The sequence below is a fragment of the Schistocerca nitens genome, chromosome 1, assembly GCF_023898315.1.
Source record: "Schistocerca nitens isolate TAMUIC-IGC-003100 chromosome 1, iqSchNite1.1, whole genome shotgun sequence".
In the NCBI taxonomy this organism is placed as follows: Eukaryota; Metazoa; Arthropoda; class Insecta; order Orthoptera; family Acrididae; genus Schistocerca; species Schistocerca nitens.
The window spans coordinates 577624755-577649076 of NC_064614.1; the positions used below are offsets into that span (position 1 = coordinate 577624755).

At 42.6% G+C, this 24322-nt stretch overlaps 1 protein-coding gene across 1 annotated transcript in view; it reads right to left on the reverse strand.

Annotated features, from left to right (window-relative positions):
* Nucleotides 1-24322, reverse strand: part of LOC126260842 (peripheral plasma membrane protein CASK-like) — a gene marked incomplete at its 3' end in the record, with an annotated part of 722990 nt that overhangs the window by 551417 nt on the left and 147251 nt on the right. Inside the window, exon 5 of the mRNA XM_049958286.1 lies at nucleotides 20149-20220. Coding sequence (XP_049814243.1) covers nucleotides 20149-20220 — 72 coding nt within the window. The remainder of the gene's footprint in view (nucleotides 1-20148; nucleotides 20221-24322) is intronic.

Consider the following 24322-nt stretch of genomic DNA (forward strand, 5'->3'; position numbering starts at 1 on the left):
CGAACCATTTTACATACTTCCTCGTGCATCTCCTGTCAGGATGAAAGCAGAGGAGGTGCAAATATCAGTGTAAGCTTACATGAATAAAAGATATTGCCAGAAATTTAGCAACTACGCTAATGTGAAGCCATCGCTGAATTGTACAAGGTTAAAGTAAAGCACGATTTCCATTTATTTGGTTGTTATTGGTCTGGCGAATCTACTAAAGTCCCAGAGGTGTATATGCATAGTTTTCCAGAACATACAGAGAAGCAAAGATTATTATACGAAGGTGAGTCAAATGGAAACCTTGAATATTTTTTTAAATATTATTTATTGTGCAGAAGTGGTACAAAGCTGTATCACTTTTCAACATAATCTCCCCCACGCTCAATGCAAGTGGTGGTGGTGGTGGTTGTTGGGATGTTTAAGAGGGACTAAACAGCGAAGGTCATCAGTCCCCCAATGCAAGTCCTCCAGCGCTTACAAAGTGCATAATTCCTTTAGAAAAAAAAATTCTTTTGGTAGTCCGCGCAACCACTCATGCACAGCGTGGCGTATCTCTTCATCAGAACGGAACTTCTTTCCTCCCATTGCGTCTTTGAGTGGTTCAAACATATGGAAATCACTAGGGGGCAAGGTCTGTTGAGTATGGTGGATGAGGAAGGCACTCAAAATGTAGGTCTGTGATTGTTGCAACTGTTGTACGGGCAGTGTGGGGCCTTGCATTGTCATGTTGCAAAAGGGCACCTGCTGACAGCAATCCACGTCGCTTTCCACTTGATTGCAGGCCGCAGATGATTTTTTAGGAGACCTGTGTATGATGCACTGGTGACAATGGTCCCTCTAGGCATGTAATGCTCCAAAATGACGCCTTTTTCGTCCCAAAAGAGAGTCAGCCTAACCTTCCCTGCTGATGGTTCTGTTCGAAACTTCTTTGGTTTTGGTGACGAGGAATGGCGCCATTCCTTGCTCGCTCTCTTCGTTTCCGGTTGGTGGAGTGAACCCAGGTTTCGTCCCCAGTAACGATTCTTGCAAGGAAGCCATCACCTTCTCGTTCAAAGCGCCGAAGAAGTTCTTCACAAGCATCCACACGTCGTTTTCTCATTTCAGGATTCAGCTGCTTCGTGAAACTGGAGCACATCATGCACAATATGGTGTGCTGATCCATGACTAATCTCTGAACATGCTGCAATGTCATTCAGTGTCAGTCACTCGGTTCTGTGGAGTCACAACTCGTTGTGCTTGACCTGGACGAGGACCATCTTCCACTGAAGTCACATCATTTGCGAACTTCCTACTCCATTCGTAGACTTGCTGCTGTGACGAACATGCATCATCGTACTGAACCTTCATTCGTCGATGAATTTCAATAGGTTTCACACTTTCACTACGCAAAAACCGAATAACAGATCGCTGTTCTTCCCTGGTGCAAGTCGCAAGTGGGGCCGGCCGTTTTTATACTGATACTGCGACGGTATGTGTGCATCTGCATTTTGCTGCCACCTACAGGCCATTCTGCACGCTGTTTGTAGCACGCTTACCAATTTACAGGATAACGGAGCGAAATTTCGATTTGTTGTTACAAATTTAAGGTTTTCATTTGATTCACCCTCGTACAAGTAAATATGTTTACTTTCCTTTAAGAATGTGGAAACGTTTATGTCATTGTTGGCAACCGTTAGCGAGTTGTTTCAGTCGTTTCCTAACCTTGAAAAGAGTTAGTTTTATGTATTGTTCAGTGAAAGAACATAACAACAGTGTATTTAAGTGAAACCACATAATAACTGTTGTAGTTTGTAGATTATTTAGGAAACAGGGGTGCCTTTCAAATTTACAACAGAGGAATGCGCCGATGTGGTGTTTATTTATGGCAAATGCGATGGTAATGCTACGGCTGCAGTTAACAAATATCGCGTACGTTTTCCAACTGGGAGGATTCCGATTGCACGGAACATTAGCGGAGTATTTCGAATCTTACGGAGAAGGTTCTCTATCTAGCGTTCATAATCAGTACGAGCGCTTGATACTTTAAGACGATGATGAAGATATTATGGATGCTGTAACATGTTTTATTAGATTCACCAGATCAATAACAACAAAATAATTGGAAATCGTGCCTTACTTTAACCTCTTACAGTTTTGCGATGGCTTCATATTACCGAAGTTGCTAAATTTCAGGTAAAATTTTTTTGTTAGCCGTAACTCCGTAACGAAATATTTGCGGACCTATGTTTATATGAACATTTTTCTTTAGTTTTACTTGTAGAATAACATATTAAAATATTTGCATATCTTTGTGAATCATCCTGTACATTTTTTTTAGATTTCTTCAGGATTTTCTATAGATCCTCAGTGCTTACACTCAAAGGCAGAACCATTTGCCTCCCTTTGCATTCATGATTTGAAATTTATTTTGTGTAACTGTCTAGTGGTAACAGCTCGATCATCGGTCTGATGTGCCTCGGGGGGTGAACTGCAAAGCCATTCGCGCGCTTAGCACGAGTTCTCCTTTCGAGACGGTCCGTCATCTTCATCTTCAAGGGGTATAATGTAAGCGGCACGGTAGTCCTCCATACATATTTAAACAGTAACTGTGATGTTTGTAATATTTGGCCATTCTCATCCAAGCGTTTTTTAGAGTGGTAACTCTGTTATTCCTAATATTTGATCATCCATAGCACCGCTGTATTTGTTTATTATTTGAAGTTAGCTAGGTCGGAGGTTTACGTCATTCACCATTGACTTGTGACGGGTGACCTAGAGGTATATGTACATGTTGTTAAATGTCATATTTCATTATTAGCAAACATGTTGAGTGTACAGTTAAACAGACAGAGCTTAGAACACAGTATATCCGACATGATGGAACTCCGGATATCTGGGCGGTACAGCGTTCTGACAACTATTTGTTGAGTGTGTGAGGTGTTGGGCAGTTACGTAATTGTCTCCGTTGCGAAGGACTTGGCCGACGTAACACGCTGCTCGGCACTTCCGCAGAACAGCTACATGATGTAACGACGTGAAAGACCCGGTATTCTACTTTGTTCCAACCTGGACCTCTGCCACAAGTGAAGACCATTTGCCTGCACCTTTGTATGAAACGTTTATCATCATACATATATATAGCGCAACTGTATCACAATGCGAACTACCAGTTAGGTACACAGTCAATTGTCAGGTAATGATGAAAACAAAAAGGAGTTTCAGTAAATTCGTTAAGCTAGCAGTCAAATTTTATGAAGAGAGCTGTTAATATACGAGTACACTCGGTGAGATGATTAAAAAAAAATATTCAAGTGAACTGAGTCAGATGGATACTACTGATTTACCGTCACTCGATAGTCACTACTACTCACTACTTCTCATTTTCAAACGATCGTAATATTATTTCGCTTAAAATATGAGTAAACGCAAGTGTTCCCTGGCATTACACCCCCTACACTGCTGCAACTTTTATTACGTGTTAAGTACGGACACACTGTAATCAGTTGATTATTCACTAAGAGAATAATCCGGATAGGCCATGGGCAACGAAAGCCACCAATAATCGATAGAACAGCAATCTGGAACGTAGTCCTGTTGAAATCCAGTTACCAGCCAGGTACGCTATTTGCAAGGTAGGGACTTTGGCACATCGCAATTCAAAGTGTCTTGCAGTCGTCTGCCGGCCGGGTTTTATCTCTGCCTTTACGTCAGTGGCCATGTCCATGAGATGTCCCGCTGGCGCCTCTTACCGGCCGCCAGAAGAGTCATCTATAGCGGACATCTCAGGGCACTGACCTCGTTCTCGGATGGCAGAGATACAGGATCCCTCTCCAATCAGCGCGTAGGGCCAGAAGTGCCCCTGTCGGTAGTCGGTATCGTGACCGCCGCACCAGTAGGGGGGAGGGGCGGAGTGGGTAAGCATCTTCATGTTTTCGGGGTTTCAGCTTGGATAAATCACAGAATCCGGCGCTTTCTTTAATAAACTCACGAAGATGTCCCTAAAGTGCAGCTAATAATGATGCATCAATATCCCAGCTTGCATCTACCGTCTAGATACAGACTCAGATCACGTATACTTTTTACCGCCAATGAATGTCTTTGGCGCTGAGGTTGGAAACTAGGGTAGGACTGTTGAAGCTTCAGTCTCTCGGTTCACCATGAAGATGGCCGAAATATTAGAGAAAGAAGAAATAAGTTTACACGGCTGCCCTCCCGAAATGTAATGAATGAAGATAGGTAAAGTTTCGCTGTGTGTCGCCATGGTGTCACTGTGTCCTGTGTTGTAGTTGGTTCCTGGTACTGATACTGATGCTGGCCTCCGGGTCCGTGCTGGAGGTCAGTGTTGCTGGAGGTGGAGAAGTGTCGCATTGCATGGGGAAACCGCTCCGACGGTGCTGAACCTGGGGAAGTGGGTCTACTGGGCGTCTAATGTTTTATCACGCTTGCTCTGGGAACGGTGGCGAAGGCCTTGAGGGAAAAGCCACTAAACATGTGCTCTGCCGGTTGGTGTGTTGCACCAAGAAGGCGCTATTAGTCTCCACATTTATTGTCCGTGGGCGGCTCTGATGACGTCTGATATCCGTCGTGAGACTCCACCAAAGGTGCGAGCCCAGACCTCTGCGGGCAGAGAGTAGTTCGGGCGACAGTCGGGCCGGCGTGGGGGTGTTGTTGACCTTAGAACGTCCCGTAGAGTACGGTGTCGGCGGTGATGAAGCAGTTTAGCCGGAGTGCGCTGCTGTATCGGCGTCGTGGAGGACAGGAACAGCGTCAGGATCTTGGTTTCAGATGCGGCTGACAGCGTCTTCTGCATCTACAGCTTAAAGCGACGGACAGACCACTAGCCCTCTCTGCTGGAGGCTGGGTGGAATGGCGTCTCTTCATGTGTATTACGCTGCCCAGAGAGCAGAAGTACTAGAACATACGGGATAAAAATTGACCATTTTCCAAAACGATTGTTTCGGTTCGTCTTCAATATCAAATATTTGCAGCAACGCGCTTATCATCATCTTTGCTACGGTACATGCCATTCGAACTACACAAGGAAACTTGGAATATGATTCTATGACGATAAGCCTCATCTCTCTGAGGAGGGGCCAGCGAAGTCTTGATGGCCGTGCTTCCACTGGTGCTGTATGTTGGCCAGTCGTAGAACTGCTGTGGAGGTGTTGCCCGTGCTGACGCGCAGGTCCCTCAGTAGCGTGCTGTCTTCTCGATGTCCCGTATGACGCGGGGCCAATAGGCAAGCCGCCTTGCGAGAGCCTTCAAGAGTGTCGTCCCCAAGTGATCAGCGTGCTGGAGGTTTATGTACGACGCAGTGACGCAGTAGCGGCAGGATTACCACTTGGCAATTGTCATACAGGTTGTTTCAAAATGAATATCCGGTTTTTAAGGCTTGATAGCATTTATACATTCAACTTACAATACAATTATAAATAATACATCAAATGGAAGCTCAACTGAAACGGTTTTCTTTGTATACCCACGCGCAAAAGTAGAGTACTTAACGACCAAGAGTGACTCAAGAACGTCCTGAACAAGTGATTATCTTTCACGCGTAGGTCCAAGAAAACAGTTCGGAAGGCTAGTCGTGAATTAGCAGTTCCAGTAACGTCTGCTGGGACGCTCCAACTTCGAAAACGAAATGTTGCTGTACGATGATGAAGATGTTCTGGATCGTGTCATCTTCAGTGACATTTCACGTAAGTGGAAGTGTGAACGCATGTAATGTGCGCGTCAGCAAATCGTCACGAAATGGTGCAGTCAAGTGAAATTGATTTTTTTTAGTGCCATATCCCGGCGGAAAGTTTATAGGTCTTTCTTTTTCGACACAGCAACTGTAACTAGTGTTTGTTCTCTTCCTACACTAGAACTATGTCTCCTTCCTGGATTGGAAGAGGCTGAATCACAGATCTTTATCTGGTAGCAAGATCGTGCGCCGCGTCGCTGGCCTAATTCAGTACGCGATGGGTTAAACGGTGTTGTGCCCGATCGCTGGATTGGCCGCAAGGGGCCGAATGACAGAGCATGTTTTTCATGACGTCGACGTTCACACACGATCCGACGCCAAGCGATTTTTACCTCTGAAGGCTCAAAGAATCGTCTGTATGTGCCTCTGCTACTCCAGACACAGCTATCAAGGTTTGGGAATAAGAAGCCTGTCCACTCGACTCTAAGAAAAATTGTTGAATAGGTCTTTCACTTGACGTATCATTTATAATTGTAAGTTGAATGTAATAAACACTACAAAGCCTTAAAATCCATATATATAAATTTTGAAACACCCTGTTCTATGTCAGCATCAGTACTCCATGCACTATCTGGACTTTGCTTTTTTAATGACAAGTATGTGCGGAGCTCTGGAAGAGAATGAGGGGAAGGGGAGGGGGGGGGGCACTGCGGCCAATGCTCCGCCCAACATCAGCGAATGTGTTTGATAAGTTGCTTGTGGATAAAGTTCTCAACTGTATCCTTCGCCATACGGATACAGTGACAAGAAACTCTGATAGGCGGGTTTGTTAAGGCAGCTGAGGAAGCGCCTAACATTGCACTCATTGTGACTTCTTTCTGGAAGGCAGTTTTTAAGGCCAAACTGTAATATGTCTGGCTTTGCAGCCCTCATATTCAGGTACAAGAAACTCTTCTTAGAGCAGTTGAGACGGCACCAGTTGCAAGATGACGTAATGTGGTGTGAGGTACCGATGACAGATGGTTTGTTAGGTACGGGTATCGTGAGAAAAGCCGCCTAAATTGTGGTCTTTCTCCGCCATTTGCTGCTGCATTCGGAAGTTGCGCGCCAAAATGACAATCCTCTGTTATTAATATTAAGCAAACTAGACAGCGTATTTACTTGCATTCTATATTTAAAGTATCTCTTAATAGCGAGCTATCTTTCCATTATTTCACAAGTATTAATAAACAGCAACTACTAAACGAAAAGGCACACTAACCACTTCGATGGTCTTCCGATCGCGCCTATGTATGTATGTATGTATGTATGTATGTATGTATGTATGTATGTATGTATGTATTTATGTATTGAACTGGGGACCTAGAAACGATGGAGAGGCTTCGTCCCCGCCGTAGCCCTCAGTGGTACACAACCCCACAACAGGCTACAGCAGTCCACTCACCCCACCGCCGCCCCACACCGAACCCAGGGTTATTGTGCGGTTCAGCCCCCAGTGGAACCCACGGGAGCGTCTCATTCCAGACGAGTGTAACCCCAGTGTTTGCGAGGTGGAGTAGTTATGGTGTATGCATTCGTGGAGATAGTTTTTTCGCAGCAATCGCCGACATAGTGTAACAGAGGCGGAATAAGCGGAACCAGGCCGCATTCGCCGAAGCAGATGGAAAACCGCCTTAAAAACCACCCACAGGCTGGCCGGCACACCGGACCATGCCACTAATCCGCCGGGCGGATTCGTGCTGGAGACCGGCACGCCTTCCCGGTCGGGAAGCAGCGCGTTAGACGGCTAGCTGGGCGGGCTAGGAAAGATCGCGTCTAGCTTGGATGGCTGGCGAAGTGGTTTGGCTGTAAGATCAGAGCTGGTTCCGTAGTGTCGGAGGACAGATATGTTGTCTGCCGCGGTCAGTGTCAGTTAAGACTTCATTAGTAATCCATGGTTTGTAAGATAGAGCTGATGCGGCAGTGTCGGAAGACAGACATGCAGTCTGCCGCGATCGGTGTTAGTCAACACTTTATTAGCAATGTGTCGTTATTTGGACATATAGTTGAGAACAGTGTGGTACTAATAACGGAAATATGCAGTTCATTAATTTGTTGAAGAATAGGAATCATTTGTGACTCTAAAAGGAAGGTAATTGTGCAGTTTCTCGTGTTCTGCCAATAGAAAGCTAGTGGCATCCCATATAAACAAACTGATCGGAAGTTTAATCATTTATAAAATAAACACTTCCCCACTAAGAGTTTCTTGCAGCCTCAAGATTACAGATTTATAATCTACATGCTGTTTTCAGCGCAGGGGACAACAACCGTAGAAGACTGCAAGTTGGTGGGCATTTATTAGAGCGTATGTATTGCACCCAGGCTGGTGGAAGCAAATAGGCTGCTCGCGTGGATTGCAATCTTAGTACAAATGGGATCAGTGACACGTTATCTGTGGTAACACAGAGGAGGTATGAAAGAGAGAAATTTTTGTGAGGGAAAGGGTTTATCATACGCACGTATATATCACTTCTCACAATCTCTCCCTCTCATGCTCACTTTTTCAACTTGCCGTAAAACGAGGAAATTAATGGTTTATGTTCCGTTATGAGGCGAAATTTTGTGCTGTAAAGAAATGTATGGATTTTCTGAATGCCAAATACGACAGTCAGTACCTCGTTCTCAATTTATGGATTATTAATATGAGAAGTGAGCGTTTTACTTGAGTATGCGAGGAGTCATTCAAGCCCTTCATCACGTCTGTGAGAAAGAACGATCCCGACAACATATTGAGATGCGTCCGTGTCCAGGGTAAGTCACTTTGAGGAATCGTAGGTCGCCAAACAAGCAACAGACGTTAGTTAGTGTTATAACTTATGAAATGCCTCCTGACATAGGTGTTACTACTCATATTTCACACCTTTGTTGCAAAGATTATTAAGGACTCTGGCGATATGAGCAACATTCGGCATGAATTTTGGGTAACAATTTGTTTTGCGAGGAATAGCTGAAAACCGAGCGAGGTGGCGCAGTGGTTAGCACACTGGACTCGCATTCGGAGGGAAGACGGTTCAAATCCGCGTCCTGCCATCCTGTTAATGTGTGTGGAACAGTAATGTAAATTTACAAGATGTTGCTCTCTTGTAGCATCACTAACGTATCGTCCACGTAATTGACTGTGCTCGGAATGTTTCGAATAAGCCGCTCCGGAAAGTTTGGATAATGGGCGTCCGTTGACTATTCCGAAATGCAACTTCTTGTACCTGTACAATCCAAATGTAGTGTTTATCATCATTAACCGGTAATGCTGTTGGTCTAATTGCTACTGTAAAGTAACTTTGTATAAAACAGTTTCAAATATTGTACATCTTATTGTCTTGAAATGAGCTCTTCTGGTCTTGAAATGGAATAGACGGCAGTCTCTGAGTTTGCGTTTATAGTTGATTACCAGACGATTTACTTGAGACGTGAGGTCGTCCTGAACTGCTACTGGTACTAGTACAGCTCTGGAAGAGCTAGGTGCTGCAGAACGCTTTAGTTGAATGTGTAATATGTAATTATTTGCACACCCTAAACCTTGTGTAGGTAAGCCTGATAATTCGGTGCACAGTGAATCAAGATAATCAGAGGGTGTAACTGCTGATGAATGTTCATGTCATTTGTTATTTTAGAAGAAAATATAAACAAGTCTATGTTCCAAAACGTATTTGGTGTCCGACATGGCGGCCGAACTAAGAAAGTAACCGGATGGTTGACTGTTTTCCACCACGCCCTAAATCTAAGCTTACGGCTCAGCCCTTTGATACAAGCTGTCCATGTGGCATACGATTGACGCAACTTCTTGTGAGAACGAAAAAATGCCAGGCTAGCTCTACAATGTGTGTTTTCTGCTCGCAATACTTGAGAGAGCAAACTATGAATTTCAGCAAATCTTCACACTCAGATTTGTAGAGAGGACTTAATTTTTGTATAAGATCATTTGGGGGTAGTAGATAGCATAAAAGCCCCATGTTTTGCAACGTCTGTGGTATGAGACAACTCTTCGTTTTCTGGATTAAATGGCGCAGAACGGTAGCAGTGGAGGCTGTTCTCGCTTGATGATTTTCTGTAGTGTAAGCTGTTGCTGCTATTGGTCCATAATCTGCTTTTATAGCTCTTGTTATCGCACGTAGTCTTGCAGCTGTGGCTGTCACAGTTTCGTGAATTGCGATCAATGATTACAGAACCTAGTCCATTGTCCTCACATGCTCTCTCTCTCTCTCTCTCTCTCTCTCTCTCTCTCTCTCTCTCTCCCTCTCCCCTTTTAACAAAACCCCCCATTACTGTGTGTGTGTGTGTGTGTGAGAGAGAGAGAGAGAGAGAGAGAGAGAGAGAGAGAGAGAGATGTAGGCAGAATTTTATGCAGGGAAACTTTGAATAGGTGCACAGAAATAAGACAGAGGCTCCCTTGAGCCAGGCGCAGCTGGAGGTTTAAGAACTGCGCGGCCCCCGGCCTGGCCGCCTAAGCCGGCGAGGCGGCGTCTCGGTGACGCCGGAGCCCTGCCAGGCACGGCAAACCGCGTCCAAATCCGATTTGGCCGGCTTGTCAGCGCCCGCCAGCCTCCCGTGGCCACGAGAAATCCTGCCACCACAGCTCACTTTCTGCCGCACTGGTCTCTTCACTCCTTCCTCGACACTGAAAGTCATCTTATTCTTTCTCTGGACAATAACTGTTAGGATCACTGCTATCGTCTTCTGTTAATCCAGAATGCTCCTTTCGTAACAGGGAAAAAGCTTTGGATCAAACACGAACAGAAATTCAGCGCCAGCTCCATCTGATGTATGGGTCTGACATAGGGACAAAACAGGTAGCGTGTTGTTTCTATACGTAATGCGCCGAAAGCCACAAAATATGCAATATGAAAAGCACAGTAGGTGGCCGTGCCTCATGAATGATCACCTTATAGTGGAGGTGGCTGCAGCGTAGTGTCAATAACAATTGACATACGATTAATGAATTAATAGCTATTTCCTTCCGATACGCCGATCCCGGACGCTGTCACAAACCATTCAGAATACGAGGCGCGCGATGCTCTGTTCGAAAGTGCTGATCTGCGACAACTCTGACTGCAAATAACACATTTTCCGCAGGCGTCACGCAGGGAGATATTTGGCTATCGTCTGAAGTACTAACCGTACTGTCACCAACTCCCGTATTTTCTTTTATAGACCCGGTCAGTATTTTGAGAGCGACGGAACTTATGTAGAGGCATGTCGCACGACAGTCCAATCCCTTGAGGCAAAATAGTTCCATACAGGAATAATCGCCCAACATGACAAAAATGATATTTTTTTCGTCAATTGCTAATCAGTAGCTCAACGATTATTTTGTCAAATAAATGTTTCCGCCTAACTAAGCAGCTTTACATCTCTTTACCTAACAGGAACCGACTTTTTGGATAACCCTAGTGTTACAGGGAAACTCATAGCATACCTCATCAAGCTGCCCCTTACCATAGCAAGAATTTTCCACAGATTTCTCTCACACTCTGTTTAAAATAATACCTGTCCATTAAGAAATTTCTTTCTTCACTTTGTTACTAAAGGCCTTCTGTGAAAACACGTTTCAAACATTTCCAGTTTCTTTCTTTCTTTTATTAGATCATGAAGAGCTAAAACATACTTCTTTCTTATGGAATCAGGAAATAGTCACATATTTAAACATAATAATTTATTACTGTATCACTGCCCTTAAGAAAATAAAATTAATGTAACACTGTTAGTTTACACAAACAAGTAGATTTCAGAAAATATGACAGCATCTTACTAGAGTTTGCACTATAAATACTCCAAGACAACACAGAAAAATATGAAGTCCAAAGAAATTACGAAACTTTTCAGATTTACTATACTCCTTAAGTACAGTTTCGCCGTTAATGACATATTAGCACTTAAAGTTTTCAAATACAGGTCTTCATACCACAATTACTCTCACGGCAGAGTGGTCCTTATGTGTAAGTATTTCTCTTCCTTCTGTATTTTGATGGGCGTAACTTATTTCGTAACACGCTAAGCGACACGTGGCTTAAGTGGGCAATGGCTCAATAGAAGTTAAAAGTGTACCTCGTTAAACGAATACTTGTATCATCTGGAGCGAGTTATTAAAAAATAAATGTTAGTTTTACCAGACCGTTTAACTACAGCAGTAACAATCTATTATTCCCTTTTAGAACCTCACCGAATACAAATTAATGTTGTTCCATTTTTGTAATTTAGAAGCTAAATAAATTCCATCGATATCCTTTTGTATGCTCCTTTATAATTTCAGTCAGGAAATGCAACCCCGACTGTTTTCTTATTTTTTATTTTAAACTGACGTACGTTGCCATCGCCGTCATTACCCACGTCCATGTCATGTAATCGTTCAGCACGGTGACTAAACCGTTTGTAGTAGTGTTAGTGTAAAAGAAGGCACTGTTGACGTCGCGTTTATCAATGCAGTTGGAGAGCGATGGAGTATGCCACACTGACTCATACGTTGGAAATTTTTCGTTATGTTTTTCGTTTTGACGTACAAGTAACAGAAGTAAATCATTGAAGAGTTGCAATCTTCTTCTTTCTCTTTCGAGTGCAAGATAATTAGACTCAGAGCACTAGGTCATTTGTGAATGAATGATGGAATGAGAACGAGGATGCTTTTCTTAAGGAACGATCTCCGCACTCGCCTGAAATAATCTAGAACAAGCCATAGAGTAACCTCCTCAGACAAGACATCAACGTCGGAGATTCAACGTGGCGCCCCTCTTCACAACGAGGTGTTCATGCAGTCGAATACGAACAGGAATGTTTACTGCGAAAGAGATATCTTGAGCGAACGTGTTAAGCTAGTGGTGGTAGTCCAAAACTGAGGATTCTTCTTACAGAAGTGTTGGCTCTCGCTAAGTAATGATTATATCTACTACGAACATTTCGCATTTACCATCAAACTGCTGAAAACCTACTGCCACTCGCCGGTAACAGATTGAAACAGTATCACCACTGTATTTGAGTTTTTGAATCTGTTGCTAGTCCCTCGTTCCTGGTGATATCTTTGTTGAGTCTGATACCTGTTGATTGATAACAGAACTTAGGCACCTAAAACATTTAACACAAAGCGTGAAGCTAACAGGCGTAAAATTAGGTGTGCGGTTACAAAAATTAATTGCATGAACTGTTTTGTTTTCACAAGACATAGCGTTGAAACTAGAAGGGACCCCCGTTCAGGACGTCTAGACAATGAAAGTTGACTGGTACCCGCCCATACTGCTTGCCAGAATTTGTTACCTCGTCGGAAAAATTCTGAAGCCTAGAAAGGAGAAACATTAGGTTTTAATCGTCCCATCGAGGACGGTGACATTAGCAACAGAACTAGAAAGCGCATCGAGAGCGACAGACCCTTTTTCTCTATTCCTGTAATCTTGTTTAGATAATTTCTTGAAAACAAACTGTGAAAACTGGCCAAACTTGCGTTAGGTGATTTTTTCGCACATTTAATTATTTTTCTTTTCATTATTCTCAGCATTCATTGCCAGTAGCTGTTGTAGAATCAATGGCTGCCCTTTCTTTCAGTAGCTCGCGTGTCGCATAATTTTCTTTGACTTTGCTGTGCTCCCGTTAATTGTAGCCTTTGTTTAAAAAAAAAAACCATACAGGGTAATGCGTTTAGAACTGACATACGTACGTTATGTTCACCTGAAGATGTGGTAGTAATGTCACGAAACCGTCAGTGAGTCTAATGAAAATGATTTTCATACAGCTGAAGTGGTTTTCTAATTCCCAAGGTATTTAAATAAAATTTTTCCCTGCCGATAAATTACATGAAGTATATTTGAGGCGGCGGCCCGATCTTATGTATGTGTCACAGTTGTTTGTCTGATGTGGTGTCATCCGCAGGTCAGACGAAGCAAGACACGACTCGAAGCTGTGTTTTCATTAAATGTCACAATGGATGAAACTCACTCAAAATACCCAGCTTCCCTCACGCAAATTCTTGATGAAGCATGGAAAACAGCTCGAGTGATCCGCAGCACAGCTGTCTCCCGCGGGTTGCCTACTCGTTAGGCTACACCCAGCGCTGGCCACGCGAAGGACTGGACAGTATGCGTGCTAAGTACAGGCGAATCAAGACGACTGTCATCTGTTGCCGTGGAAAGATTTTAACAGATCTGGATACAAAAATGTGTCAGAAATTTTCCTATTTACGTGGAAGTTAGAAATGCACAGAAATCGGAAACTGTTTAAAATACACTCCCATCTTTCGCATGTATGAAAATAAAGCTTTCAAAATCGTAATACTGAATAATGTATAAAACTGGCTTTTTGTTTAGTATGATGCAAGTAGATTATATTTTCTAAGAGGACGAAATAGAACTATATGGAAATGCGTGAAGATCCGAATTGAATTTAAATTAACACGAATATTGTTAGTTTTGCTGTATAAAGCAAAAATAAAATTAAGAGCAATGAAATTATGTTATACTATGTAATAAGGAAACTAGTATTTCCTCTGGCCGATTAAATTAAGAGAAAACATTTATTTACACTGAAGCTGGTGTGATACACAATAAATGATCTTCGTTTCTACACAGGAATGAAAAAGCTTTTTGGTTGTATGCTTTTTAAATAACTTCTACACATTTCATCTTCATTTTGACGTAAAAACATAGAACTATCTTAAGGCTGGTTTGATCACCTCACTGCTTTACTAGGCATGATGCTGTTGCCCTCTGACTATGCTCTTGCCCTCCTCCTATCTTAAAAATTACTTACCCTGTTCAGCGTGGACTCCGTGCCACTGTGAAAAGAGAGTTTTCATATTAACAAATCATTACCAGGGGGAAAATAAGTGGCAAGTTGAGACATGGAGGTGATACGTGACCTCACTGACCAGGTTTATTTTCAGTTTGTCAATTTCTTTAATAACAATAGTTTAAGATAAGAAGGAAGGTTGGAGCATAGTTGGAGCATACCTTGTATGTTTGCATTCTTTTATTTAAGCTCAACTGGTGTAAACGTCATCCTGTACTAACTGAGGATCGCGAGGTATTTCAGTTTTGATTAAACGCTGCAATCTGAATTCGCTGTAACACACGACGGCCGAAGGCATTCACTGTCGCGCGATGCGACGCCTGAGCGCTCGAGAACGGAAAGTCAGATAGCGGTCTCAGGAAATTCCTGGAGAGCTGTCGTAAGAATACGATGGGCAAGAACTAGAAGTCCGATGCAGTTTTTAAGGGCAAACACCCCTTAGCAACACGCTGCTAGCCCTGTCTCAGACCTTCAAGCCCACGTTTAAAAATAGTCCATTCCAGAATTACGTTCTGTAAGGGTTGGCATTAACAGAAAATTACTTCAAGTGGAGTTTTGAAAGAGGCTCCACTGTAGGAACCGACATACGACACTGTTACTGGAAGGTAAAATATCAGTAAAGCGGCTTTACTGACGTCACATGGCAGTTCCACGTAAGTTTTGTAGTATGCTTTATATTTGTTCATTCTATGTCGATGAAGTCTTGTGTCGCGTAATGCACCATCACTCAACCAGCTGTGGGTAAGTTGGATGCTGCTCATTGTATAGTTGGATACTGTCTCACTGCTCCTAATAGATCGTCGCTGATGACGTACTGGTCGCGACTGAGCAGTAGATTATTTTGCGTCTTTGAGAATATATTAAAACTTATTGCCAGCAGACCTAACAGTATCCTGCGTTTCGTTTCTGAGTCGCGTGGCAGAGAAGCACTGTTACGGCAATTTTATAACAAAGCAAATATTTTGGTAAAGGCACAAGTGCTTGGCAAGTGGAATTAGATTTCGGTCGTGTACGTTCCGTGAATTCTGATTAGTGCCATCTGTACCTTTGCGTAATTGTTGTAACGCACGTGAAACAACCAAACTGGAGGACATAGTGCGTCAAAAAGTATTAAGATTTTACAAGATTAGCTTGTTACTTAAAAAGGGGCAGTCAAACGAGGACAAATGGAAAAAAGTAAGTACACTGTTAACTATTTCAGACGCTATCACCATAACTGATAATATATTTATCGCACTGTGAGACAAGATGGTCAGTGCCTTCATGGAAAATTATTCGCGGTTGCCTAAGGAACTGTCATTGCAACCTGGCATGCAGCTCTTCGTCCTGAGCAAATCAACAGGCACTGATGTCTTTCTTCATGGGCTGGGGGGGGGGGGGGGGGCTCCAACAACATGGAAATGACATGGGGGAGAGATCGTGAGCATATGGAGGATGTGTAAGCTTCCCATAGAAACTTCTGCAGCGCACACGAAACGACTTTGGAAATATGTGCGCCCGCACGCTTTGTCTTGCAGTGGGATAAATGTACTAACAGTTACGGCGGTTACTTTTTAAATAATAAGCAGTTTACTTATTTTTACCATCTGTCTCTTTTTCATTTGACTGCCCCTTATATTTTATCGTGCACAAAATCCTCCCAGAGTGCTGCGGTGCTAATTCAAAGATTAATCAGGTCTCTAATGTCGGAGTGCAGCATAGGAACATGTGGGTACCAGGTAAGAGCAGATAAGGTTAACAGGTCGAGTATGTGCGTTTGACCTTAGAGGACATAGCGTAGAAAGAAAAGGTCTGGGTTGTAACTCAGCTTACTACACTATGTGATCAAAAGTATCCCGGATACCTGCCTGAAAATGACTTACAAGTTCGTGGCACCCTCCATCGGTAATGCTGGAATTCAATGTGGTGTTGGCCCGCCCTTACTCTTGATGACAGCTTCCATTCTCGCAGGAATACGTTCAATCAAGTGCTACAACGTTTCTTGGGGAATGGCAGCCCATTCTTGACGGAGGAGCGGTATCATTGGCGATCGGTGAGGCCTGGCACGAAGTCGGCGTTCCAAAATATACCAAAGGTGTGCTAAAGAATTCAGGTGAGGACTCCCTGCAGGCCTGTCCATTTCAGAGATGTTATTGTCGTGTAACCACTCCGCCACAGGTCGTGCATTATGAACAGGTGCTCGATCATGCTGAAAGATGCAGTCGCCATCCCCCAATTGCTCTGCAACAGTGGGAAGCAAGAAGGTGCTTAAAACATCAATGTAGGCCTGTGCTGTGATAGTGCCACGCAAAACAACAAGGGGTGCAAGCCCCCTCCATGAAAAACACGACACACCGTAACACCATCGCCTCCGAATGTTACTGTTGGCACTACACACGTCTCTGCTCCGGTGAAACGACAAACTGCTCCGCTTGCTCCAGCCCGCCTTCCACTTCATCGTCGCCTGTTACGGCAGTATCGGAGGTAACCGAACGCAGCGCACTACTCGCAAGCCGCAGTTATTCGCTGGTTAATAGATTCCTTGGCCAACCCTACCTGAGCCACACTTAAGGGCGGCCTAACTTAATGACTGTTGATCTCAAGATTTCAGTTACTTGCAGTTCCATTCCAAGTTCATCAGTAAGTCAGCTGAAATGGAACACAAATAAATGATTGTAGCATTCGTAATGTATTAAACCATTTCTAGTTTGTTTCGCTCTTAACATGTTTGCCAAAACTAGGCTACAGATCCAGTCAACAAATGTCAAAGACTCGCATGTTATGGAAGTGCAGACTGTTTAAGTACATGACTGTACGCTGACCTCTACAGCCGCAGCACCTTATGAGGCTATGAGGCTACTCTAAAGACGCTAACAATGGGTACAACTTGGAGCTGAAGCACGACAATAAACTCCGTGCGTCCACCTGTATGGAAGATGGCGAACTGTATAAAACCCGTACCTCTTTTTCAACAGTCAACGTGTAAAAAAAAAAAAACGCTTAATAGGTCTTTACCCACCAGTACGATTCACTCAACATAAACCTTTCCCGTATCAAGTAACGCACCATGTCAGTCCACAGTAAGTCCGGTTTCGACGAAAATGTAATATCCAAAAAAGCTAACTACAAGAAGTTCCAAAGCGTACTGGATAATCCAGTTACTGAAGAACACGGCCAGCACAGATCCTACGACATATCTGTGGAAGTAGGGTAAGAAGCTCAAGACAGTACAAAAACGAGAGACTATAGGTGCAGCTAAATCAAAGGTACCAAACTGGTTCGCAAATTGCGAATCTCATTTGACGTCATCTGCACAATTTATTAGTGACACATGAAAATTTGTGCCAGACCGGGACTCCGATCCGGATTTTCCGCTTATAGTGAGCCGTCGCCTCGACCACTTGGGCTATCCGTCCACGCTTCCCCCACCGATCCAAACATCCTGATGCCACATTATCCAGAACCCCTAAAGTTCGCTCATTACGTGATTTCTGCACAGGGAGAGACAAGTGATTATCGTCGTTTTAGTCTCTCTAGACATGTAACACGACTGTTATTTTACAATGTGTGTATGTCGTATTACGATCTAATTCAGACATGCATGCATGCAGGTTATTATGTGCATATTCAGAATTAGCTCGCTCGCAGTTACCACTGCAGAGAATTGCCATCTAATTTACCTAAGCAAGTTTATTTTAACTGGTGTCGAAAATGGATTAAATTTGATGTTTAAAATTAAAGAATATGTGTGTGAATGTGATGATGGTCCTCGTTTTTGAGAATCTCGCAATAACATTGGCTACAAATATATGCATTTGTTCTACCAGCCATAATTCAAACTGATATAACCGCGCACTGAACTCTATTCGGAAAGTTACCAGAGTCAAGCATCTTCCCAATCTAGGTAGCACTCAAGAAGCATTGGAACAGTTTACACCGTATTTATGCCACTGATACAGCTAATCGATTACAAGTGTGTCACGACATTTAAGCCACCTTAGAAGTAGTTCTGAAGCCACTGAAGAATCGGATCCACTACACGAGATGGAAATTTCTCATTCTGTTCGTCTTGAAATAACCACACTGTTAAACAGTCAACTAATAGCTGTAGTAACATAATACAACAGGTACTAGCTGCGCTATGTAAATAAACAATACCATATAAGAAGATTAAGTTGACATAAATCTTTGAGTTCAACTTATACCACAGGCAAAAGCTTCTCTAGCGAGGAACCAAAAAACTGTTTCAGAACAATGGAAAAATACTCATCAAGGCATACTTGTTTGCATATATAAATTTATGTTTAGCATAAAATGCAGATTTGTTGCATTCCATAAACAACACTTACTATAAAATAGTCCAAAATAAATTCTTTCTAAGGTGGGATCTATATTATGCTGTAGTTATTCTTTATTTATCATATTTTGTGTTACTGATTTGTATTTACGTCTTCATTATTTTAGTGTTATTGTGTAGGAGTTATTTGCTCATTGCTTACAAGTAATACAACATAAATAAAAGCTCATATGGTATCAATACAGCTGCTGAAAACGTGTAGGCACATACCCCAACCCAGAACAAGCACAGAAGCAGAAAATACACAAAACAACCCTAGCCCTTAGTTATTATATTAGCAGGAACATTGCGACAAACGAACAAATAAGGTGTCGTATGCTCAGCGCATTTTCAGGACTAAGTTTGAGAGCGGCATAATGTTATGCATGTAGAGTAGTTAGTAATAAATTAACAAGTCCGCCTTATTACAGAGTTTATTCAACGCCACACGAGGACTAATCCGCTATAGGTACCGAATGTCTTACATGACAGCCAAATTGATATTTTTAAGTTAGTGTCGAAGCATTGCGATACTGATCTTTGAACTCTATATTTTCATTCGTCAAATAGCGAACGCCTTACGTCCTATCAGTATTACTGCAACCGACGGAATGCTGGAGTTCAGGTTCTCGAAAAAGTATGTAGCAATATTGAGATATTCGAACACTGCGCGTCTCAATCTTTGGATGCCGCTAATTGTACAGGTAAGACTGTCGAAATGTGTCGGCAATCTGTAACAACCGTAATTACGCTCACTTGTGACCACGTTAACGCTGGTATAGCAAGAAACACTGTGCCGCCTGCTGAATCGCAAACATAGGAGAAAATGATGTTCACATAAAGAGAGCTAAACGTCATCTGAAATAACATTCTAACTGTCGGCAGTATGTCTATCCTACGACATTTATCGACATGAGAGTGCCTTACTATGCTTATTCCAGAGTATTAACAGAAAAACTATTCAGTCGGATATCGTTCATAAAACTGGCTAGCGCCGTGGAAACGCAGGTATAGAATGTTACTAAGCACTGGTTCTGGTGTTGTCCATAGGTCCCGAAGATTACCCAGATAGCAGCAGCTTATTAAGAGAAGAAAATGAAAGCGAGGATCTTTTGAAAATCCATCTACGTAAAAAATGAACAGACACACACGCAGAGTTAATAGTGAGAGAGAGAGAGGTGAGAAATAGTGCCCAATAGTAAGAAGTTAGGTGTGATACAGTGAAGGTGTTCCACAAAGTGCAGGAGTAGAGGAGGCCCAGAGGGGCAGAGAACCGCGTGCGTGACGGCGTGCCTCATACACATACACCACAGGAAGAGGGGCCGAGGACAGGACAGGCAGAGGCAGAGGCAGAGGTGCGCACGGTGGGGCTTACCCTCGCGGTCTGCCTTGTAATACAGCCGCCCCATGGCGCTCAGGCCTGGCCGGCTCTCTCTCACAAGATTCTCTGTGGGCAGGAAAACACACCAGCTCAGTTACCACTCCAGCTTACGTACTTCTACTGTAGCTTAACTCTAGTACTAGTACTAGCAGTGGCTACCCAAGCCAGTCTGTTCGTGGCAAGAAAGATACAAAACATTGTTAACATACTACTTAAGGATCGTTCCCCACTTTCAGCGAAACTGGGCCGTTTGACTCTACGGATATCAAACGTCTGATTTGACCCATGACATAATTATGCTGTGGCGTGTCATATCGTAGGAGCACAAACAAGTTAGAACAAAACACTGACAATGCCGTTTGTGCTTCTGTGTTATTTTTTGGAATTTAAGTTGCGTTAACAAACTGATATGAAGCGTAGCCCCAGGTCTAGGTTGTGTTTAAAGGTACCAGTTTGCTTCAGAGTTGGTTAAGCAAATGAAAGGGACATCACGCGAAGAAATCGATTAATTATTGCTACGGCGCTATTTTAAGAATAGTGGTGAGATCATAGGTCAAACCAGACAGGTGGTATCAGTAGGTTCAGGATTTGTGTGGGACATTCATTTACTTGAAACAAGGAAATGTGTACATTGCTTTAGGGGAAAATGGTTATAAGATGATCTAGCAATCATTAATTATCAAATAAAAATGGCCAAATTTTATGAAACTTAACTTTATAATTACGTACTGCAATTTTACCACCATCTTCATTACTTTGTACACTAAGTAAATTAAAAACAATGACTGTAATTTATGTGCTAGAAAAACTGTGCAACTAATTCTTTCCCATAGATCTGTTGCCTCATTTTGTGAGACAATGATAATATCTAACACGCAATACTTATTATCATGTACGGTATGTCCATATGGACTAATCCTCACGAAATATATTAATTCAAATGGTTCTTAATTTATGGTCGAAGTAGCGTAACCCGTATACTGCTGACCGCGGCAGACCATCCAGCGGAGTATCAAATTTCTCTGTTACGATGTAACACAAACATTAAGTGAAACCTATTTGAGAGACTATTTACATCCTGTCAGCAACACAACAATTCTAAAAACTGTACGATGAGCGATAATGAATGACTTGTAATGAACACTAAGTACTTTACAAAGACGAGCGGAGGTACTTCGTACTTGGAAGGAAGGAAGATTATGATCTAACATCTCGCCAACGACGAAGTCATTGTACATAGAGCTCAAGCTCGGATAGGCTGGGGATGGGAATAGAAAAGGATCGCGTTCTTTTTTAAGAAATGATCACGGCATCGTCCTTAAAAGGTTTGTGGAAAAGACCGATAACCTAGCTCTTGGTGGGCGCAGGCGGCTTTTGAAACGCACTCCTCTCGAAGGCGAATGCAGTGGGCTTTAATGGCTGAACAGAGATCTTGTGCAGCTGCTTCTCATTGTCATTTCCAGCCAAAGCAGTTTTTTCCTTTCCACAAGTTAACACTTTTGTTTTAAATTGTTTATTGTAACAGGTCTGGCACATTAGAACCACTGGCCTGTCAGCCATTTCACTTCAGTGTTCAGCACATGGCTTTGAATTTTTGCCCTTAGTTGTGAATTCTGTTACCAATTAGTAGCTCTTCGCTACGCGCGAACTAGTAGTCCTACAGAAAAAATCGAACAGGACTTTTTGCAGGAAATTTAATTTAGTTAAATTTTTGTACTGGGATATATTTTCGTTGAAGGCCACAGTTTACCATTTCTTCAAGAAAAACATACAGAAGTGGCTTACAAACGCATCTTCATCCCCACACTCATCTCTCACCAGTCAGGATTTCTATTATGTCGTTCGTGGCACTCCCTCATACCACTGTACGAAAATTTCCGACTGCACAAGCTATTCCCGATATTCTACCTCTCTTGGTTTCTATTGCTCTCGCTATTACGCCACCAACATAATCGGCTATTTAGTTAACATTGTTAATTTAAAAGTACCCGTGAGATTAATGAAAGAAGAACGACTTTTGTAACGTTACGCAAAAACCAATTACGTTGACAATTCGATCCAAACTTAACCTAAGCAATGTCATAAAGCGTGACGAATACAATACGAATAATAGTTTATTTTACGTTGTTAAAATTCACAAAATGTTCGTTAAACTTTACAAAGTGAAAAGTGAGGTCTGTCTAAGTGTTCGGCTATGCCGGCGGCGTAGTAAGGGCATTCAGTGAAGACCAAAAAAGAAGATTGAATATCGATAATAGTTCTTTGTATCGGAAATTCGTGTACAGTGGTGTGACGAAGTGTCACGAACAACATACTAGAAATCCTCACTGATGAGAGATGAGAGATGAGTGTGGGGGTGAAGGTGCGGCTGAAGGTCGCTTCTGTGAGTTTTTCTTCAACACCTGGAGAAGTGTGGCCTCCAACGAAAATTTATTCCAGTACAAAGTTGAACTACATTAAATTCCGTTTTGTAAAGAAAAACAGCCGTTTCTTGCTGCTAGGAAAAGCGGTTTTAATTTACAAAACGAATATTTCTGTGCTTGCTGCGGACGATGGCCATGCATGCAAACTTGATATCAAATTTCCTACAAAAAGGTCACGTTCATTTTTTCTGTGGGACCAACAGTTTGCGAGTAGCGAGCGAAAGAATACGAACATGTCGCACGTGATTTTTGGAGGCCAACTACAATATTGCGAGTTGCATAAAACGGTATCGGCAGGGACAGCTGAATTACCATATATAATCACAGTTTATACACAAGTCCTTATTGAAATGGAGCGTGTTTTTCTGCGTTGCGTAAACTAACACTCATTTAATTACGTTAACACTTATTTGTCACTATTAAATTTGCGTATAATATTAACAGATATATTTTATAAATATTTGATTACTTGCCACTTACCTGCAACAACATTACAATTTACCTTAACCACTGAACGGTGTGTTCGCAAGAAGAGGAGACCATCGTACAGAAAGTGGAAAAAAATTGTTCAAATGGCTCTGAGCACTATGGGACTCAACTGCTGTGGTCATTAGTCCCCTAGAACTTAGAACTACTTAAACCTAACTAACCTAAGGACATCACACACATCCATGTCCGAGGCAGGATTCAAACCTGCGACCGTAGCAGTCGCACGGTTCCGGACTGCGCGCCTAGAACCGCGAGACCACCGCGGCCGGCACAGAAAGTGGAAAAATAATAGACTAAAATGAGATGACAGGGTAAGACATTCAAGTTAAAGAAAAAACTAACTATAACCAAAAAGCGGGTGTACTGCTAAGAATAACAATACATTTGATGGAAGGTAGAAGTAAAAAAGGGAAGGAAGATGTTTAAGTGACACGATAAAGAATCAAATTGGGAGTAGTTTGCTAGAGGGCGTTGCCTGGTGCAGCAGTGCGAAAGTTGTTAGGATTCCACTACTTGGCACACTAAGAAGTTGTCCGTTGCCCGTTGATGGTCAAATAAAGCAGGCTGCCATTTTTATGAGTATCTCGTGTTCCGAACTTCATCGCGAAGGCTAGTTGGCCGTCACTAGCAGAGTTGGTTCTACTTGAGTGTTTGTGAATTTCAACATTAAACTTTCAAATGAGAAGTTATCATGCCTTGTCGAACACGAGTGCACATTTCTCATAGCCTGTGTGTAGGCGGAGCTACGTAAAGAAGCGTCACAGTTTAATTTTCAGTAACATCTGACATAAATCTGCAAGTGAATAGTCGACTATTAGCACAAGCAAACAATGCCGTTCGATGAAATACGAACGGATTAACGGAACAGTCTGTCTTTTGGTTGGGGGAAAGCATCGGTTGTCGTTTAGACAGCCGTTCGCTGGGTTCTGTAAGGTCGACGGATGTATCAATAACTGCCATTCTCTGTAACGGTAAAATCAATAACCACGGGAAAGAGATTAGAATTATTTGTAGGACAATTTAACAAATCAGTGGCCTGTATGGTATACCGCATGCAGAATTCATGATGCTATAGCCTCAAAATCTAAATTTTTGTTAGACATGTAGGTAACAGCAGCATGCGGAAATACAAAAAGTAATTGTTAAGTTTATCATTTTTGCTATCCTGTACAGAAAAGGAAATTCATTTAAGAATTGCCCACGGTCTAACGTTTGAGACATTTTTAATGCAATACTCGTATTCTAATGCTGCACTG